The following is a 19,092-nucleotide window of genomic DNA, read 5'->3' on the forward strand; positions in this document are numbered from 1 at the left end:
TTAGAAAATTAGAAACAGAAGACTAGAAAATGCTTATCTTGCTTGTAAAACTTATTCTAGGGGAGACACTGACATACACTGAACATCTCATATGACCAGGAAATTTCACACATATTCTCATTCAATCCTTACAATAATACTGCAGAGTAGCAATTATCCCCATTTTACACATGAAAAAAATTGCATTAATAGTAATCTTGATAAGATTAAGAGACTTGATAAAGCTCTGTAAATGAGCAAGCCAGGATTCAAATTGAATTTTTAAAAAAATGTACAGCCAAGGATGTTCATTACAGAGCAATTTATATTAGTAACAGAGTGTAAGGAATCATGTGTGTCTAACATTACAGCTCAGCATTGATGACATTGGGCCATTAGGAAGCTGTTTCATATTCTGCTTCTGTATATTAGATATCCATAAGACCTTATGATATTTTTAGTGAAAAACGTAATAAAATTATATTTTCATATTTAAAAATATGAAAGGAAACATACATAGTTTAAAAAGCTGAAAGGAAAAAGCCAAAAGGGTAATGATTAGTTGTGTTACAGTGGCGGATATGTTCTTCACTTTTACTTTTTATATTTCACATTTTAAAACTGTGGCTATGATACTTTTATAAAAATATGTAATATGTGTTTATTTTCTTCTAGCTCTGACAACATGAACCTCAACAGAGAATTTGGGAGGCTTAACATTAATTCTCTTTTTATCACAGAATATCGATTTCTTTTTTTGCAAGGAGCTGACCATGCTGGCGTTGGCACCTTCTCAGGGAATATGGGGAATAGGGATCCAGCCAGGCTCTGTGCCCCTGAAGGGACAGCTTCACCCCTAGAATTCTTTTCTGCTTACTGGGGATATCGCAGTTTCTTCTTTGGGAATGGATAGTAAACTCCAATTCTCACTGTTATCATTTTCTAATCTTTATCATTTTATTCTCATCTAATCATTTCTGTGGTGGTGTTTGATACAAACCATAGATCAGCCAAACTAAAGGCAAGGTATGCTGTTTGAAGGAAAACAACAGGACTCCTTTCTGGCAGCTATAAAAGTTGTATACCTATAGTCAGGGAGAAGTGCAGACAGGAATATCAGTACCTGCTGCAGTGGATTCAGAAAGTCAGTAACGTCCCCTGAGCTCCTCACATAAGTTATATTTCTTGCAGTGTCTCTCATTTACCCTGGGAGAACTCAACCTTAAATAAATAGCCACCCTTTGCGGCTCATAGTTTGCAAATCACAAGCGACTATTCAGGCAAGCTCTAGAGGGTCTGGATACTTAGCTCTGGCTATGAAACAGTCATTCCCAACTCCATCAGTGTCAATAACATGAAAAAATGTCATGTAGATTTAAATAGCAGGATGGGAATAGACTAACCAATTCTAATCTCATTGAACCAAAACTGAATGTTAAATCAGGATTTTTTTTTTCTTTGAGCTGCCAACCTTTTGTATTTATCCACCAATTCCAGTCCCTCATACATTCATTTAAAAAAATATTATATACAAGGTTTTGGTAAATAATGCCGGAGATATTGATGTATATAGGCAAGATCCTTTCTGTCATAGAGCTTATTCTCTGATGGAAGAAACAAATAATGAATTAATAATTACATGCTAACATAGAGTTTGATAACTGTTATAAATAAAATGGAAGGGTACGATTCATGGTATGTGTGTGTGTGTGTGTGCGCGTGTGTGTAGCTACTTTCGATGGAGTAGCCAGGAGAGGCCTCTCGGTGGCTTTTAGTGAACTGAGTGAAGAAGAAGTTCTGTTGGAAGAGGGAGTAACAAGTGCAAAGTCCTTGAAGCTTGGTCTGTAGGGGCTGAATGACCTGCAGAGGGAAGACAATGACATCAGTCCAGTAGAGTGAGGCCAAGCTATTCTGAGTTTCATGGTCCATGGCAAAGAGTTTACATTTATTCTAAGCACAATGAGACTCCAACAAAGGCATTTAAGCTGGGAGTGACAAGATCTGATTTATATTTTAAAGATATCATTCTGCTGTGTGCAGAGGGCATGATTTTAAAGGATAAAAATCAAAGCAGCGAGACAAGTTAGGAAGTATTACAATACTGCTGTAGCCTTTAAAGTAGAAGAAAAGTCAGACCAGAATGTGACATGAAATAATCGATTTTATTTCCTCTACTCCCAGGTGAGGAAGTGAAGAAAGAATGCAGAGGCAATGCTGGAGAGGTTTTCTGTGAAGGGGAGCAGAGATTGCTTTGGAAGCAGGTGGGGGTGGTGACGGACGGACAGAGGAAATCTTTTTAAAGATAGTAGATATTAAATGGAGGTCACACCCATGTATTCTTAATCTTAGAGAGAAATACAGAGATGAAAGATGCAGGAGAAAAAGGTGCTGGGTAAAGACATGAAGGCTTTTCTGCATTACATACCAGCTTCCTTCCCTCTTCTCCCTCTCTCTGCTAAACCAAACCTGTTTCTAGGGAGAATCTGGCTTCAGCCAAATCTTTTGTATAAACCTTGTTCAGCCTGTTTCCTCTCCCAGGAATATTTTAAGCCTGTTTCATTCATTGCAAAATAAAAGGATGTTCTCTGGGAAAAGAATTTCTGGCATCTGTAAGCAGGAAGGCTTGTATTTAGAATCTAAGAATGAAGGAGCAGAGGTAACCCCTTTTGGAGATGCTGTCCTGTTCTGAAACTACGTGTGTTACAGAGGCTTTAGATTCTGATATACGGGTGTCTTTCCTTCTGGGTTAGCTTCTCAGAAGCATTCTTGTCTTGCTTAAGCTCTATTCCAATCCTTGGCTTCCTCCTCCATTGGAAAGCTCTGCTTTGCACCTTTTGGCCATCTTCATGTCTTGGGGTCTGTGGGGAGTAGGAGGTGGCTAGTAACGGAACTATCAAAAATACTGTTTCATGTTTTTCAAAACCAAGCTTATTTGATGGAAATGCGTTTTTAGAGTCTATCTTCCCATATTTATCAGAATGAGTTTGGCTTTAGGCTAGTCAGTGTTAAAGGCAAAACAGAGCATAGGTTTTTTTACAGTTTCATTCTCCTTCCTGCCCACCCCATGCCCAGTGTTCGTCACCACCTCCCATCACCTGCTCTATGGAGCTGCCCCTTCCATGCCCCTCTCCACTGAGCCCAAACTCACACTGAATGATCTGGGAGAAGAACATGAGTGACAAAGGACTATCAAGTGCAAAGAGGAAGGCCACAGAAATGGAAACTGTCTTGGCTTCCTCAAAGATGATCAGTGAGATGGAATAAAAGAAGCGGGGAAATGGCAGATGAGTTCAGCACAATGGACAGGGCTAAGGAAGGCATTATTAGCATCTCTTGTCTCCATCATCTCAGTAGATGTCAATTTTCTTCTTCCCATTCCTTGGACTAAAAAATTTGTTGTCATCTTTTACACTTCTCTTTCTCTTACATCCCATAGCCAGTTCATCTTCAAATATTGTTGGTTCTTCCATCCATTCCTTACCTCCTTCAGCACTACCACCTGGGCCTAAACTTCCACCATCTCTCACCTGAATCACTTCCATAGCCCTGTTTTTATTACTCCCATCATCCTCACCCCTACAAGAGCCTAAGTATCTTTTTAAAACTTAACTAAGATCATGCCATTCCTCTCTCAAAACCTTTCAATTGTATCTGATCTCTCTTACGCTAAAATGCAAAGTTCTTACCATAGGCAATTTGGTTCTTCATGACCTGGCTCCTGGCCATGAAGAGGCCCTCTGTGGTCACCTACTGCTTTCCTTCTCTGTCACTTTGCTCTGGCTAAACTGGCCTCCTGACTGTCACTCAATTGCTCCAAGCCCACTCATAACTGAGGGCTTTTACATGTGCTGTTTCTCTGTGTGGAACACTTCTTCCACAGATCCAAGTGGCCGTATCCCATGTTACCCTATCAGAGAGGCCTCCCCTGGCAATCCATCTCAAATAAAGCCCTTCATCATGCTACCTTCCTTACCTTGGTTTTGTTTTGTTTTTCTTTCTGCATAGTACTTACCAACTCTGGGCCTTCTGTTTATTTACTTGTTCATTTTCTGTCTCCACTAGAACATAAACCTCTTAGGGCAGAAAGTCTATCTGTTTTGCTTACTTCTGTATCCTCATTTCCAGAATATCATCTGTACATAGTGGGTGCTCAAAAATATTTGCAGAATAAATGGATAAACTTAATTGAATACAGAGAACTATAGATCAGTAGATTGGTTGATGAGAAGATGGTGCTCTCTTGGATTTTGTTTATGCCTTGTCAGTGAATTAAAAGCAAGGCCATGAAAGGATAATAAAGGGAGAAAGGAGTATTAGAGGTTGGAGGAGAGAAGGCATAAAATGTCCTGTTGCAGAGTGAGAATGCTGAGGGCCCTCTAAGAACTGGAGTTGTAAATTAAAAATGAGGCCAGTCACTGTAGTTGTGCATTTTCTTCCAGTCGCTTCAGTTCAGGCACAGACATAGAGTAAGTATGAGAAGAGTGGAGTTTAACCAAATTAAGGGTTTTGCCAGGCATATAAAACAGAGGAAAAAAGGGCAAGGAATTGAGGATTTTCAGAGCAGTGCTTATACCAATTGACCGTGGAATCCAAGCTAAGGAAGGGCTGCAAGGGAGGAGGTAGAAATCAGAGAGTGTAATGTTTGAAGACAAGATTTTTGAGGTGGTTCAATTGATGGTAACAATAAGGTCTGAGATGTGGTCATGCGAGTTGGTTGCTAAGGAGGAGTGGAGGAAGAGACAGAAGGAATTGAGGGAGTGGGAAAGAAACTGAGAAGCAAGGATGTTGAGTGAAGCATCTACATGAAAGTTGAAGTTAATAAGAATGATGATAGGAGTAATGGTTGATGCGGAGACATATAAACTAAAATCTTCAGTATACAGTGGGTTAGGGACAGGGAGATAGAAAGTTGACCACAACAAGGAGAGGCTGCAGGTTACGTTTGCCAACAGCAGACATTTCAAAGAAGCTGGGATTTTAGAGGGAGAAAGAAGGATAAATGATTTGGATGTAGCAATTAGGAGCAGGAAGTGTCTCTATTTTATTTTCAGACCCTGTAGTACATTTCCTATTGGGACAAAAACAAATTACCTTTTGAGAAGACTATGAAAAATGGGAGACCGTACGCAATGCCAAGGTTTCTGCTAGAAAAAGAAGATAAAGATAAATAACCAGACTTAGTTAAAATTCTGTAGTTATTGGAGGTACCAGCCTCATACAGGAACACCTTGATATTTGTGTGTGTCCCACTTTTGGTTTGGGGGTGTTAAAACAGCACTTCTTAGTTTTCAAATCCTTGTAGACAAAAACTGTCATTCTGGGATTTAACAAAACTGCAGTTGTCAAGTCTTTTCACCAAGCATGTTAGTGCCAACACATACTTGTTGAATGTCAGAAAACAGGATGCTAAATTAAGCAGAAGCTATGCAGAAGGGAATCATTGTGAAAGCTTAAAGACATTTGGTTGTTTATTTATTTATCCATTAACGGTTTATATTCTGCCAGTTTCCATAAAGGATTTGAGGAGCACAATTATGTGCTTTGCATCATGTTCTCTGGACATCATTCAATCCAAAAACGAGCCAAAGAAACAAGAGGAATAACAAAGAGACAAAACAAGATTTATGGTTTTAATCCTTACAAGGAATATGAGATGAAGTTGAACATTATCTGTGAAAATGCTGTTGTACTTGCCCGAATCACTAGGACAAGAAGAGCAGCAGTCTCTAGTTGTATAGGTCACATTAAATTTCCAAGAGTATTCGAAGATGGATCTGGCCTCATATAAGATAGCCCAGTGGCTCCAGTCCAACAGAAATCTGGTGTTCTATCTCTCTCCTTTTCTTCAGTTTATTTACCACCTCTCTCTCCATCCATCATTCCCACAATGCAGAAACTGGCTTTTCTTTTTTAAGTTCTCATTGCTTTCTTTTTAATATATTTTCCAATCCTTCCCTATCAACTGTATTGGCCTCAGTACAGAAGCATATTTGTTGTGTATCTTAATGAAGGGTCCTTATTTCATCAACACTGTTTCAATGGTGAAGTCTTTTTCTCTGGTATTCCTCCATAATCATGCCTCTTGTCTACTTCTTTCTCCCCCTTCAGAAAAGCAGATAGCATAATTGGGATTTCTTCCACTAATAAGAAATCTTGAGCTCCATGGACTTTTAAAATGGTACAAACCTGTATAATTGCCTTTATTTAATTTTTAAGTAATTTTTTTCTGTATATAATCTTCAAAAAGTATGTTTTATATTGAAAGTCTATCAAAAGCCATCAGAATGCTACAAACCTGTATAATTGCCTTTATTTAATTTTTAAGTAATTTTTTTCTGAGTATAATCTTCAAAAAGTATGTTTTATATTGAAAGTCTATCAAAAGCCATCAGAATGCTTAGAGTAGTTTCGAGAAGCTAAAACAATGCTTTCCAGAAAAACCCCATGTGCCCAAGTCATTTCATGATTATCCGTTTCATATTGGCAACTAGAGCAATGATACAAATAATATAAGTGGAAGACAAAGCTCTTTCTGATGAGCAATAAAACACCATAAATTAGAGAAGCAGGATGGTGATTCCACTGCTACCAATTTAGTTTACCTAGTGTCTTAGTCTGTTTTCTGTTGTTATAACAGAATACCACAGACTGGATAATAAACATAAATGTGTTTGGCTCATGGTCCTGGAAGCTGGGAAGTCCAAGCATGTGCTGCCGGCATCTGGTGAAGGTCATCCCATGGTGGACAGGTGGGAGGCAGAAGCAAGCACTTGAGTCAGAGAGAAAAGTGAGACTGAACGTGTCCTTTTGTCGGGAGCCCACTCCCATGATAACTAACTTGCTGCCAGGATTAAAGCATTAATCCGTTCATGGAGGCAGAGTCCTCATGACCCAATTACCTCTTAAAGGCCCCACCTCTTATTACTGTTATGATGGCAATGAAGTTTCCAACATATGAATTTTGGGGAAATGCATTCAAACCATAGCCCCAACTACGAAAACTCCAGAAGGCACTGTGATTGGACAAAACTGATGAGCATTCGCAGATTCTTTCTGCCCACCTGCTACCCAGGCCAGGGGCGCCAAATGCCCTTTGGCCACTTCACGTAGCTGGGCCAATCAGCCACACACCTGAAAATTTTGGCTCTTCCAGCTACTTTGGGATTTGAATGGAATATGACATCTTCTGAGGAGAAATATGCCATCACAAGTGACTACCACAGAGACCACATATGTCTCCCAGAAGTATGGAAAATTAACCCATGGGGCCAAATTTCACCAATGGGAAACAAGAGAAGGAGGCTCCTGAGCAGGTAAATTTCCCCTTTTTCCTCCTTCCCATGGACTTCTTCAAGGCGTGGTGGCCTCGTACAGTCTCTCTGGAGAAGTAGTGTGTGCCCATTGGCTGCAACAACCCGTATGGCCTGCTGTGTGTCTTTACTGCTCATTGGGATGCAGTAGCCAGTGTGCTGACTGCATTGTGTCACCTCTCACTTTTCCACACTTCCCTTTCTCCACACTCTCACTGCATTAGGTTTGCCAAATAAGACAGACAAGAGCATTGATCCTTGCCTCATATCTGTTTTCTAGGGAACCTGGGCTAAAATTTATCTCCGAAGTTAGGATTTTAATAAAATACATTTTTATAATTGTAAATTGATAGTAATGAAAAGCTACCATTCTTCGAAGTATTTTGTAAATACTAAAGGTATGTCTTAGGGTTTTCAATATTGTTGTCTTCTTGGTTTGTTAAAGCCATCTGTTGATGTTTCTCAAGTTGCTAATTATGGTAGCACTTGGAAGCTAATTTCAAGTGGCAATAATGACTGTTCAGATAGCTGCCCATTGACTTCTGTGGCTTGCTTGACAGTTATTTTCTAGGAAAATATTACTCATTGTGAGTGGCAACGTGAGAGCTCAGACTCTCTGCTGGGCTCTCTGGGAGTTTGAAGGGGAATTCAGAAGTGAGAGAAAAACACTACTTTCTGGAACAAGAGGAATATTGGGAAGGTTGAAATGAGATAGCGGTTAAGACACACACCTGTGTGATCTTGCAGATACTTTTGGAGAGAACTGCCCTTGAGAGTGGGACTACTTAGGAAACTCTCAGACTTCCCTTCAAAAACACAACAAATGGCCCTCAGCTTATCCCTCTGGGAAGTATTTCCTGGCCTCAGTGAGGTCTTGTCCTTGGCTTCTCAGCCACTCGTCTGTCCACTTCTCTCTTTCAGCTTCATCCCTACTGGTTTCCTTGGTCATCATCACTTTGACTCCAGCCCAGCTTTTGTCACTCTGTTTGCCCTCTTTGGATTGATGGAGCTTCAGCTCCTCCTTTCCCTATATTCCTCCTTCTAAGATTCTTGCTTCATCCTTCTCAGCCTCTACCAAGCCATGACCTACACGTTATTCAACCTCAGCTCCAGCATTCAAGGGAGCAAGAATGAGACTGTACTCGCATTGTTTTTCCATTTAACTTGTTACTAGCATTTCTTTCTTTCTTTTTTTCCTTCTTTTCATTCTATTTTGAAATGTACACTGTTAAATTTTCTGGAGTAGTGGTTCTCAAAGTTTTTGGTGTTAGGAGCCCTTTATACTGGCAAAATTATTGAGAACCCCAAATAACTGTGCATATTTACTGTATTAGAGATTAAAATTGAGACATTTAAAAATATTTATTAATTAATTTTTAAAATCGCAATAATAAAACCATTTTAACATAAATAACATTTTAATGAAAATAGCTATATTTTTCAAAATAAAAAATATTTAGTGAGAAGAGTGGCATTGTTTTGCAGATCTCTTTACTATCTGGCTTCATAGAACACAGCTTGATTCTCATCTATTCCTGCATTCAATTTATTGTGATTTGTTGTTTTGTCTGAGGTACAGTCCTCCCTCCCTCAGTATCTATGGGCGATTTGTTCCAGGACCCCGTGGATACCCAAATCTGAGGACACTCAAGCCTGTTATCTTATAAAATGGTATAGTATTTGCATGTAACCTACACACATCCTCCTCTATACTTTAAATATAATACCTAAAACAAGTGGGTGACTGTTATGTAAATAGTTGCTTTCTGTATTTTTTATTTGTATCATTTTTATTGTTGTATTGTTATTTTTAATAAGATTTTCAATCCATGGCTGGTTGAATCTAAGATGCAGAACCCATGGATACGGAGGGCTGACTGTATATGAAAAAATCTGGCTTCACTCAGATGCGCAATTGGAAAAGGGAGAACCTCACATATGCCCTGAGAGTGTCTAAGGGACCTGGAAGGGCCCTGAGACCACACCCTGTGTTGAGACAATAATATAGAGTATACTGTAAAAATAATTACCCTTTTAAAAATTGTTTTTAAAGAAAAGTTAATTCTGAATTCAAAGCAAATGATTACACTAGAGGATTGCTAGCCCAGACTTTTTGCAATCTGGTCTGTTCTGAGTATTTTTAGAGTTTGGATAATTTAACTCTTAAAGAACTAAACAGAAAAGACATCCCAATATGCAATATGTATTACATAACATGGTAAAAAATAAACTTCTACAAAATGTTTATTTATATTAGAAAATATTTGTTTAACATAAATACATCATGTGAAAAAACTAAAGAATCCCACTACCTGTTAGCATTTTACATTGATCAGAAATATGTGAAGATGGAGGAAAGACCTATATTACATAAACCCTAAATTTGGAGTGAGTGCAGTGAGAAAAATAAATCCTAATACTAAGAATCTTATTTTAGGGACACCCATGTCCACAAACATTTTTTAAAGAATTGTGCAATAATGGCAAATATATTAAATACATTTATTTTGTATTAGCAAGGAAACCGTTGTTGATGTGAGGAAAAGATGATGATAAAAATACTCTGTATCAGAATTTTCTTCAACAGCATCTGCAAAAACTGAAATAGAAAGTGAGGAAGAGCTCTTTAGATGAGATCTGTTCTTGTCATCTGACTGTTCTAGCAATGCCTCTCTTTTTCAAAGTTCTCACATTTGGTACAAGTGGGTATTGAGTGTCTTGCTAGATAGCAAATTTTCATGAAATTTATAATTTTTTCACTAAATTAAAGAACGTTTAGAGCTTTGTTCTATTACTCCACTACCTCCTGGACCATACTGTCTATATCCCATGATTGGGTTGTCTGATATCACTGACCGGCCACCTGCAATCCACATATCACACCATCTTTATGTGCCCTGTGCAAAATCCAGCAAATCATTCTTCATTTTACATTAACAGTAGTGTGATTTTCGACATGCCTGATAACATCAAAAGTCTTTTAGAATGAGCCCACCGTTTGAATATGAGCAGTATTTAGACTCAGAGCAATGATCTTCCACTGTAGCAATGGAACTTTTGAAACAAAACTTGTTCACAACTTGCATTTTTCCTTTACTATCCTTCATTATATTCTGATAATATTATGTAGATGAGTCTGATCCCCTAAATTAGATTGTAATCTACCTCAGGGAGAGACCATATTTTTTTTTCATATGTCCCAATTATTTAATATGGAGCTGAGCACATAAAGCCTATGTCAGACCCTTACTATGTACTATACATTCGTTACATATAAATGCCATTATTCCTTCAGGGATCCTTGAATATCCAGTTCCATGGAACACATTTTCTTGCTTTTAAATAAATTAAATTTTTATGTTTTCTCTGCCTCAAGTATTTTGACGATATGATGAAAGTTATGTCCACTTCTATCGCACAAAACACATAGGTTTCATGAACTTCTTTATCCTAATTTCTACTCCAAACTTTCATACTGGATAGAGCCATCATTTTCTTAGACTTCTTTGCTTTTCTTCAACTTACATTACTATTAATAGTAACAGCAAAACAATTACCAAGGTTACTGCCAAGAATTATAGAATAACATGGCAGAACGGAGGTACATATGTGAGGTAGTTTGCTAGGCTTATTTACCAGCTAAGCAATTACCCTACTTCAGCTTTTCAGTTTGGATTCAAAAGAGTTTCTAGGAAAAATTCTAAATTACTATTTGGTAGGGCCCATTTGGGCTACCGGTATGTGGTCAAAACCTTGAATATTAAATCTACTTACTGGTAGCAAGGGTTATTACAAATGAATAATTGTTAATTATTTGTTGATTAGTCTGGGACATGGAAGAAGCAGAGAAAGTAATACTTTATGATCTTATGCAAATGTAAAAAGGGGGGAACAAATATTAAAAGCAAAGAGTAAGGGAATCTTCAGTGTTTGCCCACATCCATTCTTCAGGAGAACCAAGCCTCCCCAGTTCCCTCAATGGTGGTCAAAGGAGAGGGCCCCTGACCCATGCTTGGCCTTGTCACAATTATATGTCTCCTACATACAAGAGTAGGCACAGAAAACAAGCAAGGCCAAGGAGAACTCTACTTGAGATTAGATAGATGAAGAGAGAGAGAGAGTCTCTTCCCTTTAAAATGTGAGCCTGAGAAATATAGGTTCAGAGCTTCTATGGCCATGTTTCCTGCCATTTGGAAAGGAGAGAGGGAGAGAAACAGAGACACAAACATGAACAGAGCCAGAGAGGGAGAGAAAAGAGAGATGAGGAGGAGAGAGAGAAGAAAGAGGAGGAAAACAGGAAGAGGAGAGGGAGAGAGATGCATTGAGTATGAACCTCTGATTTTGGCTATGTCTGTAGAGAGATCCACTCTGACTTCCCAGTTACATGTGCCAATAAATTACCTTTTTGTCTTAAGTGAGTTCGAGTTGGGTGTTTGTTACATGCAACTAAAAGAATTTTGGTCTATATGTAGTCTGAATCATTCAAAGTAGCTATGGTTTAGTGTCTGAGGAAGACTGGTAAAGCAGCTTCCAAATTTCTTGAGTCATAGAGCACCGGATGTATCAAGATGTCTGCCTTCCTTTAGACCCAGAGCCTATCAACTGGATGTGCAGTCACTTGAGTTAGGTTGTTTCTTACCAACTTGCTTTTCTCTGCTCACAGTGAATCTTCCTTGTTATGGAACTACTTTGTATTTGTTGTCAGGTATTGAAATGCACAGATCATATCTTCATCCCCTTCTTAGTCAGAATTTATAGCTGATGCTATATTTTTACGTGGGATGTTTGTGAATATTTTAAGAAATGTGCTGGGTTGCACTGATTGGCATCCATTCAACATAAGTAGAATACGTTTTTGTTTGGTAGTATTGCAAGTTGATTTCAATAGTTTGATTTTCTTTGGCAAAAATCCATTACAACATCCTGAGCCTCCTAATTGCCTACATGAATGACCAAAATTTTATTATAGTTTAAGAGGCCTTACCATGACTATATGGCCATTTAATGCTTTATTATATACAACAGTGAAATAAACTCTTGAGAAATCTCTTATTGGAATAGAAACTCTTTACCATCTCCTTGTAAACATTTTTCCTTCTCATAAAACTAAAAGTATTTATAAATGATGACTGCTCTCTTTAATTAAGGTACTCTAGGGTCTGGCAAAATTGTATTTGCCAGAGAAAATAAATGTAAAATACATTTATATGCTGCAACCAAGGAAAAGAACATACAAAGTTTGTAAATTCCTTTTTTGTTTTTGAAGAATGTGTCCTTAAAAGTTAGTGTTTTCATTAAAGAATAAAAATTAAATAAATAGATGTTGTTCTTCATCACCTTAAAAGTTGTGATTGGTTATTGCCATTGAAATGTGATTGGATTTCTACTAAGGCCAACTCTTTCTTCCTCCGGAGAAGTAACTGAAAGAGTAGAACCCATTCCCACCATTTGAAGCAATCTCTTGCCCACAGAGTTTGGCTGTGAATTGCACATAAACTTCTTCATATTCATTTCTAAAATCATATGAACTCTTCCAGTCCAAGGGTTCTGGACAGCTTAGATGGCAGAAACCACAGTAAGAATGTAAGTTTTTATCTGTATATTATTTTGATGGATTTTGTTGGTAGAGGAGGACACCAAAAACTTTCTGTCTAGTATATGACGTTTAGAGATCTGAAAGGCCAGCTCATTCATTGTGATTAAAAGAGTCAATCATTGGCCTAGAGAAAAGAAGCATCCCTAATTTTGGAATATCCTAAACTAAACGGACATTATCCCAAACAGACCAAGTGGTAAAGATAAACTAACAAGGGTTTTTTAATGGCAAGCGACAGAAACTAACTCTAGATAACTTAAGCAGAAAAAGGAAATTTAGTGGCTTATATAGTTAGAAAGATCAAAGGGTAAAATCAGCTTATTCATAACTGAATCCAGATGATTGAATTATATTAGATCCACAGTACTTTTTCTTCATATCTCTGCAGTGTTTTTTTCCTGTGTTGGCTTCATTTTCAGTAAAGTGGTCACCACATGGTATAAACAATGGTCACTGGTAGCAGCTGACACTATCCTCTTTTGTTCTCACAATTTCAGAGAAAAAGAGAATACCTCTTTCTTGATTATTTTAGCAAAATTTCTGGAGAGGACCCTGACTGAGATGACATGAGTCTGGTAGACATCCCTAGCCCTATCACTATGGCCAGGGAAGAGAGGACTATGATTGGTTAGGCTGGGTGGTGCATCATCTCTGTGTGAGGAAGGCAGGTGAAGTGATGGACAGCTCCACTTGGGTGGAGACAGAGAATTCCATATAAGAAAAGAAGAGAAGGAAGAGGGATAGGTTGAGATGAACTTGTGCCTTCGTGGTGATAGTGATGATGATGACTCTTGATGAGAAAGGAGGGAAGACGTGATGCAAAGAGTCTGACAAGTTGGGATTCATGTTAGTTACTGGCTCTACCTCATGCCCGAAGCAAAGAGGAAGGACATATAGCTGAAAAGGAAGGGGAGGAAGGAGACACAGGAAAAAAGCTTAGGACTTAGCCTCTGCCAATTACATGATTCGCCCAGGTAGTTATTGCTGTTCTGATTCTCTGCTACAATGAAGATATTTCCAAGGTAGGAGTTCTTTTCAGTTTATCTCTTTTATTTTGCTTTTTAGGTGGACAAAAAAATCGTAAGAACTGAAATAGGAGTTCTTCTTCGCCTCTCACATCCAAACATTGTAAGTGGTTTTTAACCTACTATTTCAAATAATTTCCAAAGCTGTATGAGATCTTTGTCCTTCACTGTCCATGCTGACAACAAGAAGGGGATTCTGCCACCACTGGTAGCCACCATGGCCCCATGTCATCACATTTTCAATTCCTTGGCTGAATAAATCTTACACATTATCGCCCTGAAAAAGTTCCAAAATGGACAGCCCTTCAATATATACCATCTTCATTTTTATGCATAAAAGGATAAAAATTGAAGAGTTTTGTTTCACTCTAATAAAACACTGGCTTTTTCCTTCTTTTGTGTGCCTAGCTTATTAATATGCCATTGCTGAAAAAGCCTGTGAAGAAAATGCATTGCTTTCCAGAGTCATTTCAGTCTCCCTTGAGAGAAGATCTGCTTCGAGAACAATGTGAAGATGCAAATGAATGATGTACTTGAATGGGGAAAATAAAATGTCCTCAGAAGCTCTGCTTTAGGCGAGGTCCAGACAAAGCCTCTGAGGAAACAGTCTAGTGAAAAGCTTTCTTGAACCAATGAAGTGAAAAAGAACAAAATTATTTTCAGGCCACGAGTTGTTTTTTTTTTTTTAATTAAGCCATCTACTTAAAGAAAATATTTTGCTCATTTCTCTGAGGAAGCTGTGATGTCTAGGAGGATGCTTAGGCTCAAGGCAAAGGGCTTAAAACTGAATATATGAGTTAGGGATACATTCAGCTATAAATAGCAGAGAATTTGAATATGGTAGTCTAAACAAATATTTTTCTTTTTTTTGACTCAGAGTCTCACTCTGTTGCCCTGGCTAGAATGAGTACCTTGGCGTCAGCCTAGCTCACAGCAACCTCAGACTCCTGGGCTCAAGCAATCCTCCTGCCTCAGCCTCCCGAGTAGCTGGGACTACAGGCATGCACCACCATGCCCGGCTTAATTTTTTTTCTATATATTTTTAGTTGTCCAGATAATTTCTTTCTATTTTTAGTAGAGACGGGGTCTCGCTCTTGCTCAGGGTGATCTCCAACTCCTGAGCTCAAACAATCCGCCCACCTCAGCCTCCCAGAGTGCTAGGATTACAGGCGTGAGCCACCGCGCCCCGCCTATTTTTCTTATGTTACAAGCAACAGAAGGCAGGCAGCTTCTAGCACCGGCTCAGCTCCTCGGTGACACCACCCAGGACCCAGATCCCATCCTTGGTTCTGTCGTGCTCCGTGTGTTGACTTTCACCCTCAGGTTTTCCCTCCTGGGCCTAAAATGGCTGTGCCACAAGAGTCACAAGATTGACTTCAGTTCTATCTGCCAAGACAGGAAGTAGATGCAAAAGTCTCACTAGCAGAGTCTGATGAGAAGAAAAGAAGCTTTCTCAGAAACTGCTACAGCAGAATTCTCTTCAAATTTTTTTGGCCAGGGCTGGTCACAAGGTCACCTTTAACTGCATGGAGGCTGGGAAATTAGTGGCTTAGATCATTCATAATCTACGCCATGGGGCGAGGCACCTTGCTTCCCTGAACAAAATTAGGGTTCTGTTTGTACTAAAGGAGAGGGAAAGGGCTTTGGGTAAACAATCCACAAAAGTCACCACTTTTACATTACCCATCACTTTTCTTTCCAAAGAGAAGTCAGTGTGGAATCTTCCTCAAACATAGTTCAGTCCTGGCGACTACATTCCCAGATGTATGGAGAAAGATACCCCAAATTGGTTGGATTCTCTGACTGTGAAGAAAACCCTGTTATGGTCAATCAAATCACTACCACCACTACGTTTCCAAGGACCTTTTATGCACCAACAACTTTTTAGCTCTTGAGGGGTGTCCTTTACACACAGACAGACTTTAACCTGGTCCTGCCCTCCTCAGACCCCTAATGCCAAGTTTTTCATTTCCAAGAGAAAAAGACATTTGCATTTCTCTCAATCACGATGCCTTCAAATGGTTTAGGAAGTTCTGTTGTTTTTGTTTTTGATTTGGGAGCAATTCAGAAATTGGAATAATTTAGAAAAGTGAGGAAGTGTTTCTAAGGCAGGGATTTTTTAATTGTCAAAAGAAAAAAGAGTCAAAATTCTATAGGACCTTTGAAAAAAATGAGGTAATTGATAAAATCAACATCCCAGAAAGAGTGCCAAATATCTTCCTAATACTATTAATAGAATAAGGAACCTTTATCAACAGCATATTACTATTGCAGAGTGTTGTTTTAACCATAGCTTTAGCTATTTCCAAGAAAGATGGAAATAAGAAATTTGTGATTTTTTTTTTTATATTTTTCCCCAGATAAAACTTAAAGAGATATTTGAAACCCCTACAGAAATCAGTCTGGTCCTAGAACTCGTCACAGGAGGAGAACTGTTTGATAGGTGAGTTGGTCCTGAAAAATCTAATCACAGAAGGATTTGCTTTTGCCCATCAAAAAATAATCTAAGGGAAATTTCTGCTGAAATTTTTTATAATGACAGTTTATACTAGATGATAAATTCTACTAAAATAAATCTAAAGAAGAATGTCAAAGGAAGGTGGGTAGTATTCAATATGATATAGGTAGATGAAAACTTGGAATGTTTAGTGAGTAAAAAGGAAAACACTACAGTATTTACCTTGGCAAACATTTACCTCCTCAACAAAAAATAGAATTTCTAAAATCATATTTATAAAAATTATAGAAAGTTAAACATGTACTATAACAATGTTCTCTATTATGATCCAAAAGCTCATAAAAATCAGTATTCTTTAAATGTTTATTTTATTTTTTTTACTTCAGCATATTGTGGGGGTACAGTAAATGTTTATTTTTAAACTTACTTTCTTTAGTAATATATATAAATAGTTCCACATTACAGAGTAAAACATCTTCTGTTTTAGCCAATTATTGCCAATTTTGGTTTTCTGTTCATATGTTCATCACTAGAGGCAGAGGTTTGAGAATGGAAAATCTGGCAAAGTGTAATATAGGCAAACTATTTGTACAAGACACAGAAGCTTTGGGTTTGCATAGTTATCCCAACTTCTCCATCTTCTCAGGAGAATTCTGTTTGCCTTGATGGGCTCTTGGAAACCTTTTGTTGTACTCATCAGGTAATCAAAAAAGAATGGAATTGGAAGAAGACAAAGAGACTCGATAGGTGTATATTAGAAATAATAAGATGCTGTGCACTGATGGAAAGGTCTTGGTTAAAGAATGGGGTAAAAGTGGGCTGCAGTTTAGGGGGAAGACAAAGGAAAGACAGAGAGAACCACTGATAATAGCTCGAATGCCTGGATCACTGTAAAGGCTCCATATATATTTACTGAATGATTGAATCAATGAGCAACTGCTACAATGAATAGACTCTAAGGAGAAAGATTTCTAAAGGGAATGGATTAATTTTGATTTTGTTGGATGATGAACACTCCTCCCTTCTGCTGTTGTCTGAAACTTTGTGTTCCCCTCACCCCCAAATTCATATTGAAATCCTACCCCTATGGTGATGGTATTAGGAGATGAGACCTTCGGGAGGTGGTTGGGTCATAAAGGTGGAGCCCTCATGAATGGGATTATTGCACTTGGAAAAGAGGCCCCAGAGAGCTGCCTCCCCTTTCTACAGCCTAAAGACACAGGAGAAGGTGCCCTCTGTGAGAAAGTGGGCCCTTGCCAGACACAGAATCCGCTGGTGCCTTGGTCTTGGACTTACCAGACTCCAGAACTATGAGAAATACATATATGTTGTTTATAAGCCATTCAGTTTATGGCATTTTATTATAGCAGCCTGCATGGGCTAAGATATCTTCCTTCCCACCCCCACTCCACCTAGTTGAATTTACTGCATTTTCAAGAGCTTTAAAAAGTATTCATATTCCCCAAAAGTACTGTCTGTTTTTAAAGTTACCTGAAGATGTGGATCTTCAGGTGAGAAGCAGCAAAATGGCTCAGCTTGATTAGAACTACATGTGTATCTTTAACAGATGTATAATTTTGTTCATGTGCATATTGAAATTTCCTCAGAACAGATTAAACAAAATATGAGACTTTTAAAATTATAACATTTTGACTATTTTCATATTTTAAGAATAATGAGAACCTAAAGACATAGTTCTAGTGGCAGTTCTTTGTTTGATAGTTAGACTCACAGTTCTGAATCCTAACTCTACCACTCAGGAATGAATAACTAACCTATTAATAGAATAATTTACTTAACTTCTCTGAATCTCAGAAAAAATTTGAAATGATTTTATGTTGCTAAGAAAGCTTAGACAACTATGGTCCACTATAAAGATAGTCTTGTTCTAAAACCATCATTTTCCCATGTGCTCAGACAAGAGTCATCTGGACTAGCTTATTTGGATGTTGCCAAAATTTGCCTATAATGGCTCCTTTTGTAACACCCCTTTAGCTGACTCTTTCTCGTGGACATAGTCCTTGTTTAGACACTTTAATAGGGTCAGTTTATAGTCAAGATCCTGCTGGCTTTGGGGCTATGAGGTCTCTATAAGGAGACCTTGCATATTTCTCTGCTGATTTGGTCTATCAGAGAGAAATCTCTTGTTTTTAATTGTAAATAATTGCAGGTCAGGAATGCCACATTGAAGTGATCATCTACCAATAGCACTTACTATTTACTTACTTCCCTCTATTTGTTTGAATTAATTTGGAATCAAAGGTCTTTCCTTCCATTCTTCTCAACCTTTCTTCCATGAAATAATTTGAGATGAGATTTTATTCAGCTCTAGATAAAAATGAAAAATGCTATTGATCAATTTCATTAGCAGAGGTAAATGGATAAAATATTCAGATTTAACAGAATACATCTAAGGAATGGCAGACAGCTAGTAAAGCATTCAACCTCTCTACAAACTCTAGTGATTTTTCTGGATAGACTTTTTTTTTTCTGTGAATGTTGTCATCCATATCATTGACATAGCTGAAAAGAACTTGGTCTCTCCATTAAGTTACTTACTTCTACAGTTATCTTTAAATTGTATCAAACTGAAAAAATATCCTGCATTATTATCCAATGCATTGTTTTCTTTGTTGTGAATTAAAAAATCATAATATCGTCTCTTTTTTTAATACTTAGGTCAAAATCAAATTTATCTAATTGTAATGATAAGAATTTATTCCC

General features: G+C 38.0%; 1 protein-coding gene across 1 annotated transcript in view; it reads left to right on the plus strand.

The window, feature by feature from the left end:
• CAMK4 (calcium/calmodulin-dependent protein kinase IV) overlaps positions 1–19,092 on the plus strand; it is a 257,674-nt gene that overhangs the window by 140,676 nt on the left and 97,906 nt on the right. The window contains 2 exon segments of the mRNA XM_012659519.1: positions 13,951–14,013; positions 16,271–16,353. Coding sequence (XP_012514973.1) covers positions 13,951–14,013; positions 16,271–16,353 — 146 coding nt within the window.

The sequence above is a fragment of the Propithecus coquereli genome, unplaced genomic scaffold (assembly GCF_000956105.1).
Source record: "Propithecus coquereli isolate 6110/MARCELLA unplaced genomic scaffold, Pcoq_1.0 Scaffold62, whole genome shotgun sequence".
NCBI classification, from domain to species: domain Eukaryota; kingdom Metazoa; phylum Chordata; class Mammalia; order Primates; family Indriidae; genus Propithecus; species Propithecus coquereli.